The sequence below is a fragment of the Lepidochelys olivacea genome (genome assembly GCF_965140295.1).
Source record: "Lepidochelys olivacea isolate rLepOli2 genome assembly, chromosome: 1".
Lineage (NCBI taxonomy): Eukaryota > Metazoa > Chordata > Testudines > Cheloniidae > Lepidochelys > Lepidochelys olivacea.
Genome location: NC_140411.1, coordinates 233,751,177 through 233,769,451, shown reverse-complemented (window position 1 = coordinate 233,769,451; position 18,275 = coordinate 233,751,177). Strand labels below are relative to the sequence as shown.

At 42.8% G+C, this 18,275-nt stretch overlaps 1 protein-coding gene across 3 annotated transcripts in view; it reads left to right on the top strand.

The window, feature by feature from the left end:
- Positions 1-18,275, top strand: part of ABCC9 (ATP binding cassette subfamily C member 9) — a 135,545-nt gene that overhangs the window by 72,121 nt on the left and 45,149 nt on the right. For all 3 annotated transcript variants that reach the window (XM_084620759.1, XM_084620761.1, XM_084620760.1), the window contains 7 exons: positions 7,647-7,685; positions 9,304-9,405; positions 11,389-11,473; positions 12,702-12,782; positions 15,359-15,496; positions 16,094-16,219; positions 17,402-17,498. In XM_084620759.1, the coding sequence (XP_084476885.1) occupies positions 7,647-7,685; positions 9,304-9,405; positions 11,389-11,473; positions 12,702-12,782; positions 15,359-15,496; positions 16,094-16,219; positions 17,402-17,498 (668 nt within the window). The remainder of the gene's footprint in view (positions 1-7,646; positions 7,686-9,303; positions 9,406-11,388; positions 11,474-12,701; positions 12,783-15,358; positions 15,497-16,093; positions 16,220-17,401; positions 17,499-18,275) is intronic.

The following is an 18,275-nucleotide window of genomic DNA, read 5'->3' as shown; positions in this document are numbered from 1 at the left end:
GGGAAGGTGAGACAGCAACCAGCACCATCATTACCACCTCTACCACCACTCCTCTTCCTCCTCCAACCGTTTTGTGAATGGCTGAAACTATTCATGTCAGATTCATGAATAGTCTTGAGCTGATCAAAACTGTATTGTTCATCAAATAAGCTCTTAGTCTGAAAAAATTCACCCTGCCCCAGTGGCAGATTTACAGCCTGGTGCTTGAAGGAAGGGTTGGAAAAGGAATCTGAATATAGTTAAAACCAGTTGAGTAGTTAGTCTCAAATACACTAACCTTATTTTATGACCTAAATGGAAAGGATCGATCACCCTATGCATGGGTGGCGGGTATAATAAGCCAGGGGAGGTTAAACCTTCCCAACCTCAGGCCATGGCCCAGCCCACACTCCATCCCAAGTCCTCGCCCTTGCTCCACCTCTCCACGGAATCCAGTAGGGGCTCAGCTTGGGCTGGTGGCCCGGAGCTTGGGGCTAGGGCTGGCCAGCAGCTCAGGGGTGGCTCAGGCCACAGTCGGAGTCTCGGGGATATTCTGGCTCTGGGTGAGGAGGAGTGGGTTAGAGGCGGGGTCTTGGGTGGGGTGGGAAGAGGGCTAGCCACACTGAATGAGGGGTTCACCCACCGCCCATGGCTCTATGTGTAAAACATGTGCTATGCAGTACAGTGTAATTCATCTGGGGTGAAATCCTAGCTCCACCGAAGCCAATGGGAGTTTCACCATTGACTTCAGCGGAGTCAGGATTTCTCCGCTGGTGTGTGATCTTCATCCTTTGAGCGTTCTTTCCCTGTCCGTTCCATCTCAGACTTGCCGTAACGCCAGTACATTGGTCCATAATTTGCCTTAGCAAACAGTAACACCATTGGCAATAGCATTGCTTCAGACACTTCTCAAAACTTCTTTACATTTTTGTGGCTTTGCATTACTAGAGGCTGATGCATTTTTTGAAAATTCAAAATTTCAGTGAATTTTTTTTGACTGGCTCCACTTATTATACAAGTGTCCTTAGCATTTGTTTCTCCATCCTGTGGCTGTGGTGGTTGTTGATGCATAGTTCCAATTTTGTGGGTGTATTTGAATTATTTACCACACCAAAAAGTTGGAATAGACCTTAAGGTGAGTACCAGTTATGGCTTGAAACATATCTGTATAGACACAAATTTAAGAAAGTTCAGATCCTGATTTGGATCCAAAATTTGTGGATGGCCTTTTCATTTTAAAACAGGCTGATTCTAAACCCTGGATCCAATCATACTCAGATGTTGGAAAAGTTTGCAGAGAGCACTGGACATAAAGTTCGTGTCTCTGGCCCATCTTTATTTTTAACTAATGCTTTAATCAAATATCTTCTCATAGTACGGGATATGCATTTATATACTGACTACTGATCTTATCTTCGAACGGAGAAAAAAGCTGTGAACTGCATTCATTGTTTAACACTTTGAAATGGCATCATGCTTTGGAAGTGTGTTTCATCAGATGGCTTTGCTGACCAATAACGTTTCACACGGTGCTACTCAGACCTATGAAATAGTTGTGAAAAAATTCCTCCATCTCCAGCAAAGAAAATGAGGATAAATGGAAGGGATGGGGTATTTCACAAAGATAAAGGACAAAGCCATATTCTAGTTTTGGATTAATGTCTAAACCTAAGTGGGCTGATATTTACAGTTTTCACGTTCCCGTACTACAGGTAGCATGTAGAGGAGGGCATGCCAAAGTCTCATAGAATCTGATCTGTTCAGGGGCCTGTGGTGGGCACCAGCACAGAGTAAGCGGAGGATGATATTCCTGGTTGGATTTTTTGGAACTGACATCTATGGAAGCACAATGGGATACCAACATCCCGTGTGTGTGATTAAGTTGGGGGGGGGCTCTGTACCAGCTGAGAAGAGGCAACTGAGGAGAAAGCTGCTGGGGCAGATGGGAGAGGCTGGGGGGCCCTACACTGGATCCACAGTCAGACAGAGCTAGTGTCTGAGAATCCCTGTATAGAGAGCTCTGTAGGGCAGCTGTAACTCTTGCAGCTCATAGTTTGGGAAGGTGGATGTGGAGGGGATGTGTTTCAACCCACTTCATGGCCTGTTATTTTGGAGGTGAATTCTGTTCCCCCAACTATCCCACCCAAAGCTCACGTCCTTGGGTTTTGTCTGTGGAAGGAGGGATGACTTTCACCCACAGTGATCAAAATGGCATGGCCCGTTCTTTGAATATTTATCTGTTTGATCATTTTCCCAAAAAGCAGCTTTTTCAAGTTCTCCTCAAGTTCAAGTTCAGTTCTCCTCTTCCTGTCCATGTGTGGCAGAAGCTGCACCAGCCCACTGGGGGCCCTAAGCAGGAATATTCCCCCACCCCCAACACATAATAAAAAGTGAATAGGGGCCCCCTTGAGCTGCTCGGAGCCCTAAGCAATTTCTTAGTCTGCTTATGCCCAGCACTGGCTCTGATGTGTGGCATTGGTTTGGTTCCTTAGTTGTGTGTCACTGTCTGCTGTGCTAACACACGTGATCTCACTGGAATAATTGGTATAGTTAGAACCCATGGAAGAATAACTTTTGTTAAAGAAATAGGAGTAGAGAGTTGGGTGTCAATTAGAATACATGACCTACAGTAATAACACAAAAAGAACAGGAGTACTTGTGGCACCTTAGAGACAAACCAATTTATTTGAGCATAAGCTTTCGTGAGCTACAGCTCACTTCATCGGATGCATGGTCGCCATTTATTTATTTAAAACATTTAAGGAGGATATTCCTTTCAGATTAGTCATTTCCTTTGTAAGGGGTAGGTAAAAGGAGGCAGCAATTCATATTTACATCATTCCAGTAACCATCCTCAAAAGCGTCATCTTATAAACATTCCGATACGCTATGTAAATCTAGACAGCAAAGTTAAATCATACCAAATGAGTCGCAGTTCTTACTGATAACAAGCAAGTTCTACAATACTGCATCTCGAGATGAGCTAACTTTAATCTAGGTTGGGCAATCTTAAGGAAGTTATTTCATCTTTGATACCTCAAGTATTGACTAAATGAATCCTGTTGATGTATTTTACAAAATCATAATAAAAGTTCTAATTACTTTCTTAATTTCCTTCCTCTGTAATTCTGCATACATGAGTTACTATATCTGCTGATCCAGGAATATGCAAAGGGATGAGATACAGACTGGGTAAATTCCCTAGAAACCTCTGCAATAGTAATGTAGGTATAGTACCACTAGGCTGAATTCTGCTCTCAATTGCACTGATGTAAATCTGAAGTAATTCATCTGGATTTATATTGGTGCAAGTCAAAGTAGATTTTGGACCATTGTGGCCAAAATCAGCCCTTGGATAAACTAGTGCAACTCGGAGAGCAGTGAGAGCTGTAACTACTTCCTCTGGGGATGAAACTAGGCATGTATGTTAGGGAAAGAAAGAGAAAGAGTTTCCGTGCACCTTCCTTTTAGAGAACTTGCCCAGGATAGGTTTTATGGGAAGGGAGCTACCAAATTCATGGTCCGTTTTGGTCAATTTCGCAGTCATAGGATTTTAAAAATTGTAAATTTCATGATTTCGGCTATTTAAATCTGAAATTTCACGGTGTTGTAATTGTAGGGGTCCTGACCCCAAACGGAGTTGTGTGGGGTGGGGGGGGCGGATCTCAAGGTTATTGTGTGGGGGGAGGGATTAGCGGTACTGCTACCCTTACTTCTGTGCTGCTGCTGGTGGCACCGCTGCCTTCAGAGCTGGGCTGCTGGAGAGCGGCGGCTGCCAGCCGGGAGCCCAGCTCTGAGGGAGGAGCCGCCGCCAGCAGCAGCGCAGCAGTAAGGGTGGCCCGGTCTGGTGTTGCCACCCTTACTTCTGCGTTGTCGCTGAGGGGGCACTGCCTTCAAAGCTGGGTGCCCGGCCAGCAGTCGTCACTCTCCGGCCACCCAGCGCAGAAGTGAGGGTGGCAATACCATGAAGCCCCCCTAAAATAACCTTGTGACCCCCTGCAACTCCCTTTTGGGTCAGGACCCCCCATTTGAGAAAGGCTGGTCTCCCCTGTGAAATCTGTGTAGTATAGGGTAAAAGCACACAAAAGACCAGAGTTCATGCGGGGGAGACAAGATTTCACGGTCCGTGACTTGTTTTTCATGGCCGTGCATTTGGTAAGGGCCCTAGTTATGGGCCAGGTTTTCTCTGGGGCTCAGCTTCCACATCGTTCTGGGGTTGTAAGCCCCAGGGACGGCTGCTCTTTTCCACTGCATGTGCTGGGGTTTGCAGCAATCAAAAGCCTGAGGTGTGAGGCTGGCTTCCAACTGTTCTGATAAGTAACTGTCTGGGCAGGCTTCCACTATAATAGGGCATGGGGGCTATCCAGAATCATTGTTAGAGTTCAGCCCTTTATGTAGGGCTGAGTTGGAAAGTTCCCATCCAGACTTTACAGAGGCATATCTGTTTGCATACCACACACAGATGTGTGGTGTGGAGAGAACCAAATCCTCAGAAAATGCCATGGGGGAGCCAAGCAGAGGGGGAGAGCAGCTAAGCAGAATGCTCCTTGCCCTCTGTATAGGCTCTACAGAGAGTAGAGGGTATGTAAGCCTCTGCTGTGCAAAGAATATGTGAGGGCCCAGAAACCAGCTGTAAAACAGGGACAAAACAAAAGTTGGAGCAAAACCTTACTAATGGCTACCACACAAGGTTAGATAACACCGTGATGGGTATTATAAAGACCTCCTTTAGGGATAAATAGGTAGATAGCCAGTGTCAACATGGCTACTGGTTCTGCCCTGGTTATATGGAGAGGCTGGAAGGTAGTCCTCAGTGGAAGTTTCTCATGCAGCTGGAGGGCATCCATATGGTTGGGGCCCTGAATCTTCATTGCCCTGTTGAGCCTGCAGATTAAGTGAGAACTCTATACTTCCACTGTAATCATAGAGCTGTAGCCTTAATTTGCATCCCTCTGTATTTGTTTTGCAGGAGAACAAGAGGCAGAGTTAGAGATATGTTAGTGTTTAAAAAGGTCCAGTCTAGGATACATTGACAATAGTCAGGTTTCAGAGTAACAGCCGTGTTAGTCTGTATTCGCAAAAAGAAAAGGAGTACTTGTGCACCTTAGAGACTAACCAATTTATTTGAGCATAAGCTTTCATGAGCTACAGCTCACTATGCATCCGATGAAGTGAGCTGTAGCTCACAAAAGCTTATGCTCAAATGAATTGGTTAGTCTCTAAGGTGCCACTAGTACTCCTTTTTATTGACAGTAGTCCAATCTGCAGCTAAGACTATTTTTAACTTTCCCTTGAAACCTTGATTTTAAATAAATTTGGCTAACAGATTAGCATACAAAATCAAAGTAATCATATGGAAAATGACTGATCAACCTAATCAATTCAGTGCTTTTCATAATTTCAGACTTAACTCTGGTGTAACTAGCAGTGATCCGGTCTGGGGAAATGTGGATATTTTTTCAAATACAGAGTAAAAAACATTAAATGAACAAAATTAGATAAGGATTACAAATACCTGCATCCAAATAAAGCCCTTTTCATGGAAATATCATGCACTTCAGAACTTGAGCTTTGGAATACTGCCACGCACTGTACTTGTTTCGTTGTCGAACTTAAAGTAGGTAGTTTGAGAAGTAAACTTTCTATGAGTATAAAAGTAAAGGATCAAATCCTTCGTTATTGAATCCCTGATTCAGCATAGCACATAAGTATATGCTTAACTTTAAACATGTGTTTTTGTCCAACTGAAGTCAGTAGAAATTAAGCATGTGTTTACGCACCTAGTTGAAGAGGGATGGGTTGCTGAACAGGGGGCTTAAAAGTCCCATTACTCATACAACTTATCTCATTGATTCTAATGGGAAATTTAGTTATTACAATCTGTTCGCTCTAGTAGTAAGCACCATAGCATTGGTCCCAAAGTTTTAAAAATTATTCTTCTGTTGGCAGTTCTAGACGTATATGCTGGATGTGTTTCCTCAGTCCTTCTCCCACTACTGTGACTCGCCGCTATTTGTTAAGGAAGATGATCTGAGGGGTTTTTTTAAATGAGAGGTTCTAATCTCTCTTTTTTCCGTGGGACTAACTTCTTCCCTCTTTTTAGTCTCAAAAGCCTCTATTTCCCTCTCTCTCGTACCTTGGAAATATTTTTCCATGATAGTGAAGATAGGAATCTGTTTCTGAATACAGAGACAGCTCTGGTTAGACAAGGTCCCAAAATAGCAACTGTGGCTCTTCCACCCTTCCAAAAAGGGAACAGTGGTTCTTCATCTGTGACCTCAGAACACCCTCTGGTTGTTGATCCTGTAAATGTGCAGGCAATCCCAGAACACCCCTTACGTGTGCCACAACTTAATTTCCCCAAGTGGAGCAGCAATAGCTGTCAGTTTAGCAGCTTAGGGCCAGGAGAAGTCAACACACATTAACTAGAGGTTATATCCCTTTTAATAAGCCTTCAGCCCAGGAATCATTACAGCAAACAGGTCCTCATTCCAGAAATCACTACCACAATAATTTCATCGGGCCCCAGACTCAGGCTCCCAAATTTAGTGTCCACACCCAAGTCTCTGCATCAGTTTAGGCTTGTACTCAGGGAAAAACTGCTTCTGCTTAATGCAGCCTGCCTGGCTTCTCTACTGCACTCTGCCTGGTTTCTTCTCTCCCTGCTTCCTGTTCCTGTTAATATCATTGATCATGGAAGCAGCCAATGGGAGTTGCTTAGCTTGGTTGAGGTGGTGAAGTTAGAGGGTGGAAGAGGGTGGGATATTTCCCAGGGAATGCCTTCCTGCTAAATGATGAACTAGCACTTGGCTGAGCCCTCAAGGGTTAACACGTTGTTAATGCAGCCTCACACTCTACAAGGCAGCACGAATGGAGGGAGGGGGGGACTGCATGGCAGAGAGAGACAAAGACACGCACCGTGTGTGTGTGTGTGAGAGAGAGAGAGAGAGAGAGAGAGACGGTCATTGCCCCTTTCAGTATGCTGACCCCACTCTAAGTACATTACCTTTTTAAGTAGATCAGCAAGTTGAGACAGCAGCTGCTGCCAGCAAGCGCCTTCCATCCTGAGTCCCGTCGTGCTCCCCTCCCCCGCCCCGTTCTCTGGAGATGGCCCAATAGGGTAAAGGAGTGCGGGGGACACCCTGACATTAGCCCCCCTCCCCTGCACAGCAAGCAGGAGGCTCCCGGGAGCAGCTCCAAGGCAGAGGGCAGGAGCAGCACATGGCAGTGGGGGGAGGGACAGCTGAACTGCTGGCAATTGGTAGCCTGCTTGGCGACTGCTGCACAGGGAACTTAGGGGAGTGGGGAGCTGATAGGGGGGGCAGCCGGTCCACCCTGGTTCCAAGCCCCCACCAGCTAACTGTAACGGGCTGCTCTTCCTGCAAGCAGTGGACAAAGCAGGCGGCTGCCAAACAACATTGTATGGGAGCGTTGCGCAACTTTAAATGAGCATGTTCCCTAATTGATCAGCAACATAACAACAAAACGTTAACCGGGACGACTTTAAGTGAGGCATTATTGTATTTACCCTTTAAAAGAAAAATCAATGTTGGAATTCAGCCTTTCAAATGTGTACCCAACCCATTTTTCCCATATGTGAAATGTGCACATAAAAAGTTACTGTATCTATTTCCTGAATACTAAACATCGTTTCCCATAACTTACAGCATAAATGAAACTGACCCTTCTTGTGAAGCAACCAGAAGGTATTATTTCCATTTGCAGTGTATTTGATCAGAATCATTTATTTCCTCGGAATCTCCTTGAACCTTCAGTTTTGTATTTTTCAGTCATTTCCTTGTCTCCTCACCACATTGGTGATAACTTTCTAAAAGATTAACTAGCAGTTTTGTTAAATGCAGTGGTTCCCAATCTTTTTTAGGCAGTTATGCCAGAACACCTGTTTAAAGGCCAGCCCACGAGAGGCGCTAAGCCTTTCCTGCAAAGTGTTAAGTGCTCTCAACTTTCGTTGACATCACTGGGAGTTTAGGGCACTCGGCATCCGGCAGGATGGGGCCCACAGATGTCAAGTTGTAACGCTGAAGCCTGCAGCCTCCCATTTGCTTGTATGTTCTGTAACCAGCAGTGAATCCTGTGCCGCTCCAAATCCTAGTCTCACAGTTGCGCACACAGTGAATGTGGGGTGAACGGCAATGCTATGTGGAAGCTCATCATTAAGGGGCCAGTGTTGTTCCTATTCAAGTCACTTTGGAGATGTCGCCAAAAATACCTGTCACAAATGGCAGAAGTACTATACCAGTAGTTGCCCCCATACTTGTGGTTGGGAACCACTGTGTTACCCGATACCTGATAACCTAAAGAGAAATATTAACATAGTTGAGCAGATTTCTGGGTCTTCTACAAGTTATGGGATGATGCTGAATGCTTCTAACCAATATTTCTAACCAATAGCATAGCACCCTCTCTCTCTCTACAGCAAATCACAGACACCTACTATGTTAAATTAATAGTAAGGTTGTAATCTGAAGCAACATACACGAAGACAATGATCGTTAAGATGGACGCTTCATCACTCAATTCACATCTGCTTGCCTAAGTGTTGCAGAAGTCTCAGAAAGATGGCTGATATCACAGAATCTTATCCACCAGAATACATAAACAAAACAGTTAGAGTAAAGGGCAAAGTAGTCACACACTATATATATCACTATGTATTGAGGCACATTTCAAAGTATGCATTATATTTACTTAACAGACCATAGTGATTTCTTCTGAATTCGTACAGAGTTGTTCTACTTTAGTGTATCATTGCAATCCATTGCAATGTTAACATGGACCTACATGTAAGAAAAATAGCATCTGCTGAAAAATTGTATTGCAAGCAAACGGTAGTTTAAAATAACAAACATACTAAAAAGCAATGAGACAAATGGGCTGGTAACATCCATTTTTTACACTACTTTCCAAGTAGCTGGTTTTGATGTTAGAAAACACTATCCCACTCTGGTACATTTTCTAGTCTTTTAATTTACACTCATATTTAACAATGGACGGAATGGTGGTTTTGACATTTGCAGTTTGCTATTGGACTTACATTCCATATACCATCTCTGGCCCAGTAACAAGCCATTTAAAGCAGTGTCTAAATAGTACAACCTAGAACACAGACCTTTACTTCAGGATAGAGGGTGGATGCTTCTCTGATGTAACCTCTTCCTTTAAAGCTTTTGTCTTCTCTTTTGTTACAGTTTCTTTTATAGTACCTTACCTTCACCTCTGGTTTTTTTTAATGCATATTGTTAACTCTGTTCATAAGACACTTCGAGATAATCTATTTTATTGGTGTGGTTTTAATTTTTCCAGTAGAAACAGATATTCTGTGGCTTATGCAGCACAGAAGCCATGGCTGTTGAATGCTACGGTGGAGGAAAACATTATCTTTGGAAGTCCTTTTAACAAACAGAGGTAATTATCAATTTTCTTAGTGTTATGGAACCTAAGGGCTAGATTCCCTTCCTGACAGAGGAGGAGGGGAGCAAAGGGGTGGATAAAGAGGTGTAAAAGACCCTAAACTCACTGAAGGGATTTTATGGAGAGGACATAGGAGGCAATTACTGACACTTTCACTCCCAGGAGTGGACTGTAACAATGGGAACTGCTGATGTACTGAGCTAGCAAGAGGTATAGGATGGGTGGGGCAGAAAGGGAGATAGAAGCTAAGAGCCCATTCTAAGTCCATTATTATATATTATGGTTCCTGGGTCTTGCATAGTAGGGAGGTCACTCCTTGTAAGGGCCAGGGAGAATGGCAGTTCCTGCTCTGAGGACACAGGAAGTGCTCCCTTCGTAAATTTTTCTGAATTTGGCTGGCCAAAGGCACGTTGCAGCTTACGTGCTCCCACTGTGTACTGAGGAGATCAGGGTGGGATTGTGCCTCCATTGCTCCTCAAAGGGCACTGCAGTTCAGCACTGCCCTCAGTGTAGACCGGTGGGTGAAAGCCATAGTCTGGCTGTTAGGTATAGAGGATTCCTGCTTCAGAAAAGCAGCTGCTTATTCATCTGGGTCCCGAGAGAAAGTAGCTTAATGCTCTGAGGTTACGGCCAAATGCGGGACCAGATTAAGCCAAATTTGAGGCACACCCAACCTGGATGCTCTCCACAGCCACCATCCCAGCAGTGAGTACACATGGAGCAGGAGTGGGAAAAGCAACAGGACCTCTTCCCCCTGACCAAGAAGTGGAAGGGTGGCCCCTCTCTGAACAGCAGGACTACTCTGTGCTGGCAGCAGGTCTGGGGCTTTCTCCTTGGCTCTAACGGGCTGTTGCTCCTTTTTCCTGATGGGGGCTGTCTGCACACTCAGAGCTCGTCTACACATACAGCACTGCAGTGGTGCAGTTGTAGCACTTTGTGAAGATGCTACCTACGCTGGTGGGAGAGCTTCTCTGGTCGGCGTAGGTACTCCACCTCCCCAAGAGGCAGTAGCTATGTCAGCGGGAGAAGCCCTCCAGTCAACGTAGCCTTGGCTACACCAGGGGTTAGGTCAGTATAACTACGTTGCTCAGGGGTGTGGACTTTCCACACCCCTGAGCAACACAGTTATTCTGACATAAATCTGTAACATAGACCAAGCCTTGGACAAATATCATGGCATCTGTTACACGTGGGGCATGTTTACAAGCTTTTCTTGGAAACTGTGGAGACCAGAAACATGTTTTCTATTTTTGAAATCAAGCTGAGGTTCTGATGTCATCATATGACTCTGGAGCAGGGGACCTAGGCATGGTTCTATTGCGTCCATACCTTAATCCAGTCCTGGTCTGGTGGATATCAGAGCACCACATTACAAAACACCATACCATTTGATATTACTGTGCTGAAGACAGGCCTACCTGCTGTGTGCCTACCTCAAGCCAGTGGTAACTGGTGCCCCACTGGAAGCATAGGGGTACTGAAAATCAAAACAGAGCTCTTTTGTGCCTGGTTCTGACTACTCTTATCCAACACTTACTTTCTGTGTTCATTTAAATAGTCAGCCAACAAATGCAGAGGGAAAAGTGACTTGATTTTAGGAAAACAAATTGCTATAATCTAGGAATTTTTACTGGCAACACGCACTTTGCTTTAAGTTATTAAAATTTCATTAATACACATTTCCTATGATATGCCACTCAGTTCACTTGCTAGCAATTAATGATGGGCAGATCTCACAAAATACAGATAAGCATCCACAAATTCGGGGGCCAGAATCTCAGCTGGTGTAAATTAGCCTAGCTTCATTGAAGTCACTAATAAAGGTGGCTTTTTGTAAAGGCTTCACTTGAGTCCCTTTTAACGTTAGCTAAACTCTTTTGAACTTCACCAATAGATTAAGTCTGAGTTTTGGAAGGAGGTTTTTGTTTTATCCAGTCTGGTTGCTTTTCCATAAGAATAATCTTTTTTTCTCTGCAGATACAAAGCTGTTACGGATGCATGCTCTCTGCAGCCGGACATTGACCTATTACCATTTGGTGATCAAACAGAAATTGGAGAGAGGGTAAATAAAGAGGTGGAAGTTTTTATGACAGCCTGATTTGTGTGATGGGTATCCCATTTCTAGATTGTATTGAGCTGCAAGCCTGGTAAACATTAGTAATAGTTGTATTTATTAATATTTATTATAATTCCATATTAACTTATATGCCATCATAGATATTCATGAAACCTAGCAATCAAAAAATTCCAGCTACTCTGATGCTAGTCAGCATTATCATGTACTCCCTAAGGCACCTTAGCCTAGAATCAAAACTTAGGTATCTAGGTATAAATCTGAGCAACTCTGTTGGCTTCTCAGGTCAGAATCTGGCCCTGTGCATTTATTTTTTCCTTAAGTGCCATGGAGCCCCTGCATTCTTTTTATGATACATCATGGAAAATGAAGTCATTTAGGAGACTAATGCTGTGCAGACTCAAGAAAAACAAAGAGAAGGTTTCACTCCTGATATAACTCCACTGTGTTCATTTTACGCTCTGACCCTAATTCTCATTTATACTGTGGCCACTCTATTGCACTCTGGAAGGATAAAGGGGCTTTAAAGTGGGTGTAAATGTAATTTATACACAATCTAAGCCCCTTCACATGGCTAGAATGGGCAAAATGGCCCTTAGTGTAAACAAAAATGAAGTCCTGTGTCAAGAGCACAGAAAAAAAGTCAAGATCTGTGCCACTGACCTTAATCCAGTGGGAGTTTTACTTCCAAGCTTTTATATTGATACTGTAAACTTAAATATTATTAAACTGACGAACTAAAACAATCAATTTTCCTATAAAACACCTTTTAAATAGCTCCACCATTATTTTTATTTTTTAATTCTTTTAAATCTACCAGAGTAGAGGGGTTAGAGTGGAGAGGGGCTGTTCTCCCCTGCTGCTATTCAGAAGCCTCTTTTGATCACAGTCTTCCATATTTTCCTGGCATAATTTGATGCCAGTATCATTTGAAACACACAGCCAAAGACAGTCCTACCCTTCTAGGAGAAGAACTTTATAACATCTAAGTTATTGGTGATTAGTTTATATGAAATTGCACTAATAATAACAGTTTCTTTCTCTGACTGTATTTGTTTACCAACAGGACTAACCTTATATCCAACACTTAGAAAAATTCTAAGGAAACTTCTTTGGGTGGTTTAAAAAAAAACCTGGCATTTTTCAATGTCTTGTCATACACAAATCATTTTGTTTATTCAAAAGACCCATTTTTATGACCTGTTATATTCACTAGGGGATTAACTTAAGTGGCGGCCAACGGCAGAGAATCTGTGTAGCTCGAGCACTCTATCAAAACACCAACATTGTCTTCTTGGTAAGATTTTTTTTTAAATATGAAATATGCAGACTTCATAATAAAAATGTTGCCCTTATATTTAGCTTTCCTACAGGGACCTATATCTACATTTGGATCCAGAATGCAGAGACAGGAAAAAGAACAAATAAACAATGACCAGAAGCAGTAGCAGAATATATTAGGAGGTTGGTGAAAGAGGCCCTGTTACGTAGTTCAGTGTAAAAAGATTTGGACAGGATTCTGATACCCATACTCACAGTGAGTACCACACATCATCCCAATGAAATCAATGGGATTTTTCTGAAGAGTCGGGGTATCACAATTTAGCCTTTTGTGAGGAATAAGTGGACTTAGGGTTTAGCAATGGGATACATGGCCTTTCACTTCTCTGTTACTAATCCCAATTCAGTGTATGTTGACGGTTTCTGAAAGTCATCACCCATGTGATGGCTGTTTGATTCCTAGGCAAAATAAAAATTGGTGGACTCACCTTAGTTCTTAGAGGAAAAGTGCTTGCATAAAAAACTTGCCAACACAATTGGCATCCTTGCTGGTAGAGACAGTGGAGAGAGGCAAAGGACTGGAGTCTGAACTACTCTCTCATCCTTCCAGGTTCTCTCTCCAGGTGGAATTACAGGCATATTAATGAGTCAGGCTTGGAGGAAGCTTGCATTGGCATGTACTCAGCTGTATCAGATGACATCAGTTAGCTGTTGAAATAGGCTCAGGTCTAAAGTTTGAATCTGAATCTGAATTTCCCCAAATTTTGGGGGAGGATTCCAAATCTGGTGTTCCAGTTCAGGTCCATCTCTAGTTTCCAAGAGTGTCAGTCTGGGACCAGCACTAAATTGACTCAGAAATAGAACATAACATAACAGCCATACTGGGTCAGACCAAAGATCCATCTAGCCCAGTATCCTGTCTTACGACAGTGGCCAATGCCAGGTGTTTCAGAGGGGAAACCAAAAAGTCACAAGGAGAATCTGAGTGATTTACTACAGGCTTAAGAGTAAAGGTTTTATCTTTCTTATTGTTTTCCACTTTAGCCCTCTCACTAAAGATGATACAGATTAGCATTAGGGCAACAGATAGCACTTTAGTAATTTCAGCTGTTTGCTTTTTTTTAGAATAGGTTAAATGTTTAAAAGAACAAAATAAATAAACTCTGGTACATACTGTGACAGGTTGCCCCCCTTTAAGATGTCACCTAAGGTACTGGGATACCACTGAGCTTGCCTGTTCCACCAGGCTGGGCCCCCTTTGCCCTGTCTTGCTGAGCCAGGTTCTTAAGCCTCCTCTAGCACACACCCAGGCAGGACCACACCCAGCTGCAGAAAGATACAGACACTAAGATCAGCTCTAGGAAGACTCAGCTTAAGGGACTTGCCCCAGCACTCAAGTGCCCCCCTCTCTTGGAGTGCAGACCCAAAGGTATATTGTCTTGCACTCTATAGAAAAATCTGCACAGCACAAGCTCATATAAAATTTGCCCTCTCCCTCAATGTGAAGAGAGAGATGCACAGCTTCTTCACATTGCCTCCACCCCGACCCCCAAGATAGGAATTGCACAAACTGGGTAATGTTATAAACAAGAAATAAGTTTATTAACTACAAAAGACAGATTTTAAGTGATTATAAGAGATAGCAAACAGAACAAAATAGATTACTAAGCAAACAAAACAAAACACACAAACTAAGCTTGATTCACTAAAGAAACAGGTTACAAAATGAAAAGGAGTACTAGTGGCACCTTAGAGACTAACCAATTTATTTGAGCATAAGTTTTCGTGAGCTACATCCGATGAAGTGAGCTGTAGCTCACGAAAGCTTATGCTCAAATAAATTGGTTAGTCTCTAAGGTGCCACTAGTACTCCTTTTCAAATACAGACTAACACGGCTGCTACTCTGAAAGGTTACAAAACGTAATTTCTCACCCTAAATGTTGAATTAGGCAGGATGCAGAGTTTCTGTAGCTCAGAGTTCCAGTTATTTCTTCTTACAGACTGGACCCCTGTCTCAGTCTGGACTCACCCCTGTCTTTCCCTTCAGGTTAGTTCCTTTGTCCCTTCAGGTTTTTTCAGCAGTCCTTCTTCTTGGGTAGGCAATGGAGGAGAGACCCCAGATCAACTCCCTTCCCAGCCCTTAAAAATAATTTGTTGTTTATCCCCACCCCCTACAGTGGAAAAGTACCAGGAGTGTCTAAGGGAGTACTTTTCATCAGGTGACATTATCACCTGACATTGTAGTGTCAATGCAGCATCCCAGGAAGCACCTCAGGAAGGTGGGAGATTAGTATCATCAGAGTTCTATTGTCCTTCTTAAATGGATCATTCAGGAGGATTGCCTGTTGTCTGATGCAATTGTTACATAGTCAATATTCCTAACTGTAGATACAGAAATGCTACATGCATACAAATTGGATAATCACATTCAGTAAATTATAACCTTTCCAATGATACCTTACATGAGCCAGCTTGCATAAAGTATATCTTAGTTATGCCATATTCATATCATAACCATATTTCTATGAAGAGTATAGGGTGTAATGTCACACCTAGCTCTCTGCCCCAATTTTTCTTTTATCCAATTGCAGGATGATCCATTCTCTGCACTGGACATTCACTTAAGTGATCACTTGATGCAGGAAGGTATCTTGAAGTTCCTCCAGGAAGACAAAAGGACACTTATTCTGGTGACACATAAATTACAATATCTGCCACATGCGGACTGGGTAAGAGGGGAGCCACCACTTGCCAGTTTATCACATTGTAAGGACTGTGGTCACCTCCATGGGCCCTCAGTGGGGATATAGTTGAAGGTGAATCTATAGTGTTTAAACGATTGTTCTGCTAAGAGCCATCCCACCATCTGTTCTTGCAGTGGGCATGGAGGTCCTAGCCCTGTATTCCACTTGTAGGTCTGCAACACTGACTGGTATGGAGTGAAAAATATTTTATTTGAACTTTACTTCCATTTAACCATGGACAAGTAATTGGCACATAGCTTATAAATCAAAGCTGCTTACGATCTTTGATTGAAATGTGCTATACAAACAATTATTCTATTATTAATTATACCTTGTCCTCTTTCTTTTGAAGCAATATGTCCACAAATAACTATTTCCTGTAATAGTTTCATTGTAAGATATATCTTGACAAAATAACTTTTAAAAGCTATTGATAAAATGTGCAGCCATTGGGTACAATGAACACTGAAATTAGCCCAGTTGTGAGTTTTAGCTCATTCTCATTGAGATCTTCAGCATTGTTCCAAATGCAGTGATTATGTCACGTTGTTGAGTAGACGTATTGATAATCCTCTTTTCTAGATTATAGCTATGAAGGATGGTTATGTGCTCAGAGAAGGGACATTGAAGGACATCCAGACCAAAGATGTTGAACTGTATGAGCACTGGAAAACTCTGATGAATCGTCAAGACCAAGAATTAGAAAAGGTAATGACAGAGAGTGGGATGAGGGTGCATTGTAGCAAAGCATCTTGAATGTTGATCCATGTCTGAGTCCATTCTAATGTATTTATGGTGAAATTCTCCTCTCAGGTTGATTGATGGGTGGAATTCTGCACATCAGTAGACCTCATGGGAGGATTTTGAGTGCAGTGACTTGGTGTTCTGGGCTCTTCAGGGAGACCAGAAACATAGGCTTCTGTGTTACCCCTCTGTCTCAGCAAGAGAGAGTTTTGCTGGAGCTTAAACTGTGTCAGCTCTCTGCCATACCAGTCTATCCACCTCACCAGCAAACTCCTCAAGGTTCTTCCAGTCTAATCCTTGCCTCGCAGGCAATGTTCCCTCTAATTTTTGACAAGCCATGTACGCAAAAAATTTCTTCTGTGCAAATTTTTGTGCATGCGGTGTTTCGCCTTGTGCGCGGGGTTTAGGATCTGTGTGCGTGCACACATGTGCATAGCTTAGAGGGAGCAGTGCTCGCAGGTAACATTTAGTGAACCCCAGGTCCTGAGTTCCTCCGAGACATCTCCTTGCAGTGCTCTCAGTGGACTCTCACACAAATTATTAAGTCTGCTATCTCCAGAGAGGCACTACACACATACTAACATCTTAGCCCAGCTGAGGACACATTCTTCACCTTAATACACAGCACTGAGATGGTTTATAATAAAAGTAAGTATAGGTATAAGAACATAGATTTAAGTGATACTAAGCAAGAGTAATAGAGACAGAAATGGTTACAAATAAAACAAAAGTAAAACATGTTTTTTAGAGTCTTAAATTGAACAGATTACAATACTGGTTTCAGGCAATTTCTCAGAATCTTCAACCCATATGGCTGAAGGATCCACCTTTCACAGATTTCAAGAGCGCTTTCCTCTTTTGTCCCTTAAGTGTTAGATAGGTAAGGGGTTCTCTCCCCTTCTTTTTATAGTGCATTAAACCTTTGAAATATATTCTTCTGAAGTGTATCCCCAAGTAATGTTTTCTCCCCTGCTGCTTGTGCTCCAGGAAGCTGATGCCATCCTGTCTTCCTCATGCTTCCCTCAATTTGCTTTTCCTGTGGACTCAGATGCAAATGAACTTCCATTGTCTCTGGCATCACCTTGCTTACACTAAAATAATGACACTCACAGTAGGTTGGGCTCTCAAGTTAATGTAATGTTACAGGATATGGAAACTGACCAAACTACTTTGGAAAGAAAAACTCTCAGAAGAGCAATGTACCCGAGAGAATCCAAAGCACAACTGGAAGATGAGGATGAAGGTACATTATATCTTTTTACACTGGGTAGACTATAAACATGCATCATTCACATGTAGCCACATTCTTAAGATATTGCTAAATGTTCTTGGCAATGAGATATGAAGATGTTGATGACATTTACTCTTTTGGGCAATAGGAGTGGAAAGTCCAATACTTTGAGCTATTTAGAATTAGAGCTGTTTAATGGATTCTTCATGGAGTTTTGCAAACAATGTGCAGGAATAAGGATAGAGGAGAGCTAGAGATTTACTATGCTGCATTTTCTGGAGATAGTAAGAGAGAAATGGGAAAAAAAAAGATATATAGAGAAATTCTGGGCCAGAGCCTCAACTACTGTTAATCGACGTAGCTCCATGGAAGTCACTGTGTTATGCTGTTTTACACCAGCTGAGGATCTAGCCTTCTAGCTCCAGTTTTGTCACATGGTTATGAATGCCCCCACTGATTCTGCCTATTGAGATACCCCCCACAGGCTCCTGACAGTAGCTTGTAGTTATTTGCACATCCTTTTAAAGAAGAACATGATTTTTTTTTAAATTAGAGCTGGAGCCTAGTCTGCTATTTTGGGATCTGGATCTGTCTAGGTATTTGTGGCCCCATCATCCAAGTTACCTTTTTGTCTCCACGAATTTCTACATTTTTTGAGGCAGTGATCCAGATCTGAGTCACTTTTAAAGTTACCTGGGGGGTTATAGGCTGCTGGCAATAGGACCTATCAAGAACACCTCTGGGATGTTGGGGAGCCCCTCAGGGGAATATTCAGTTCTGGCAGCCAGT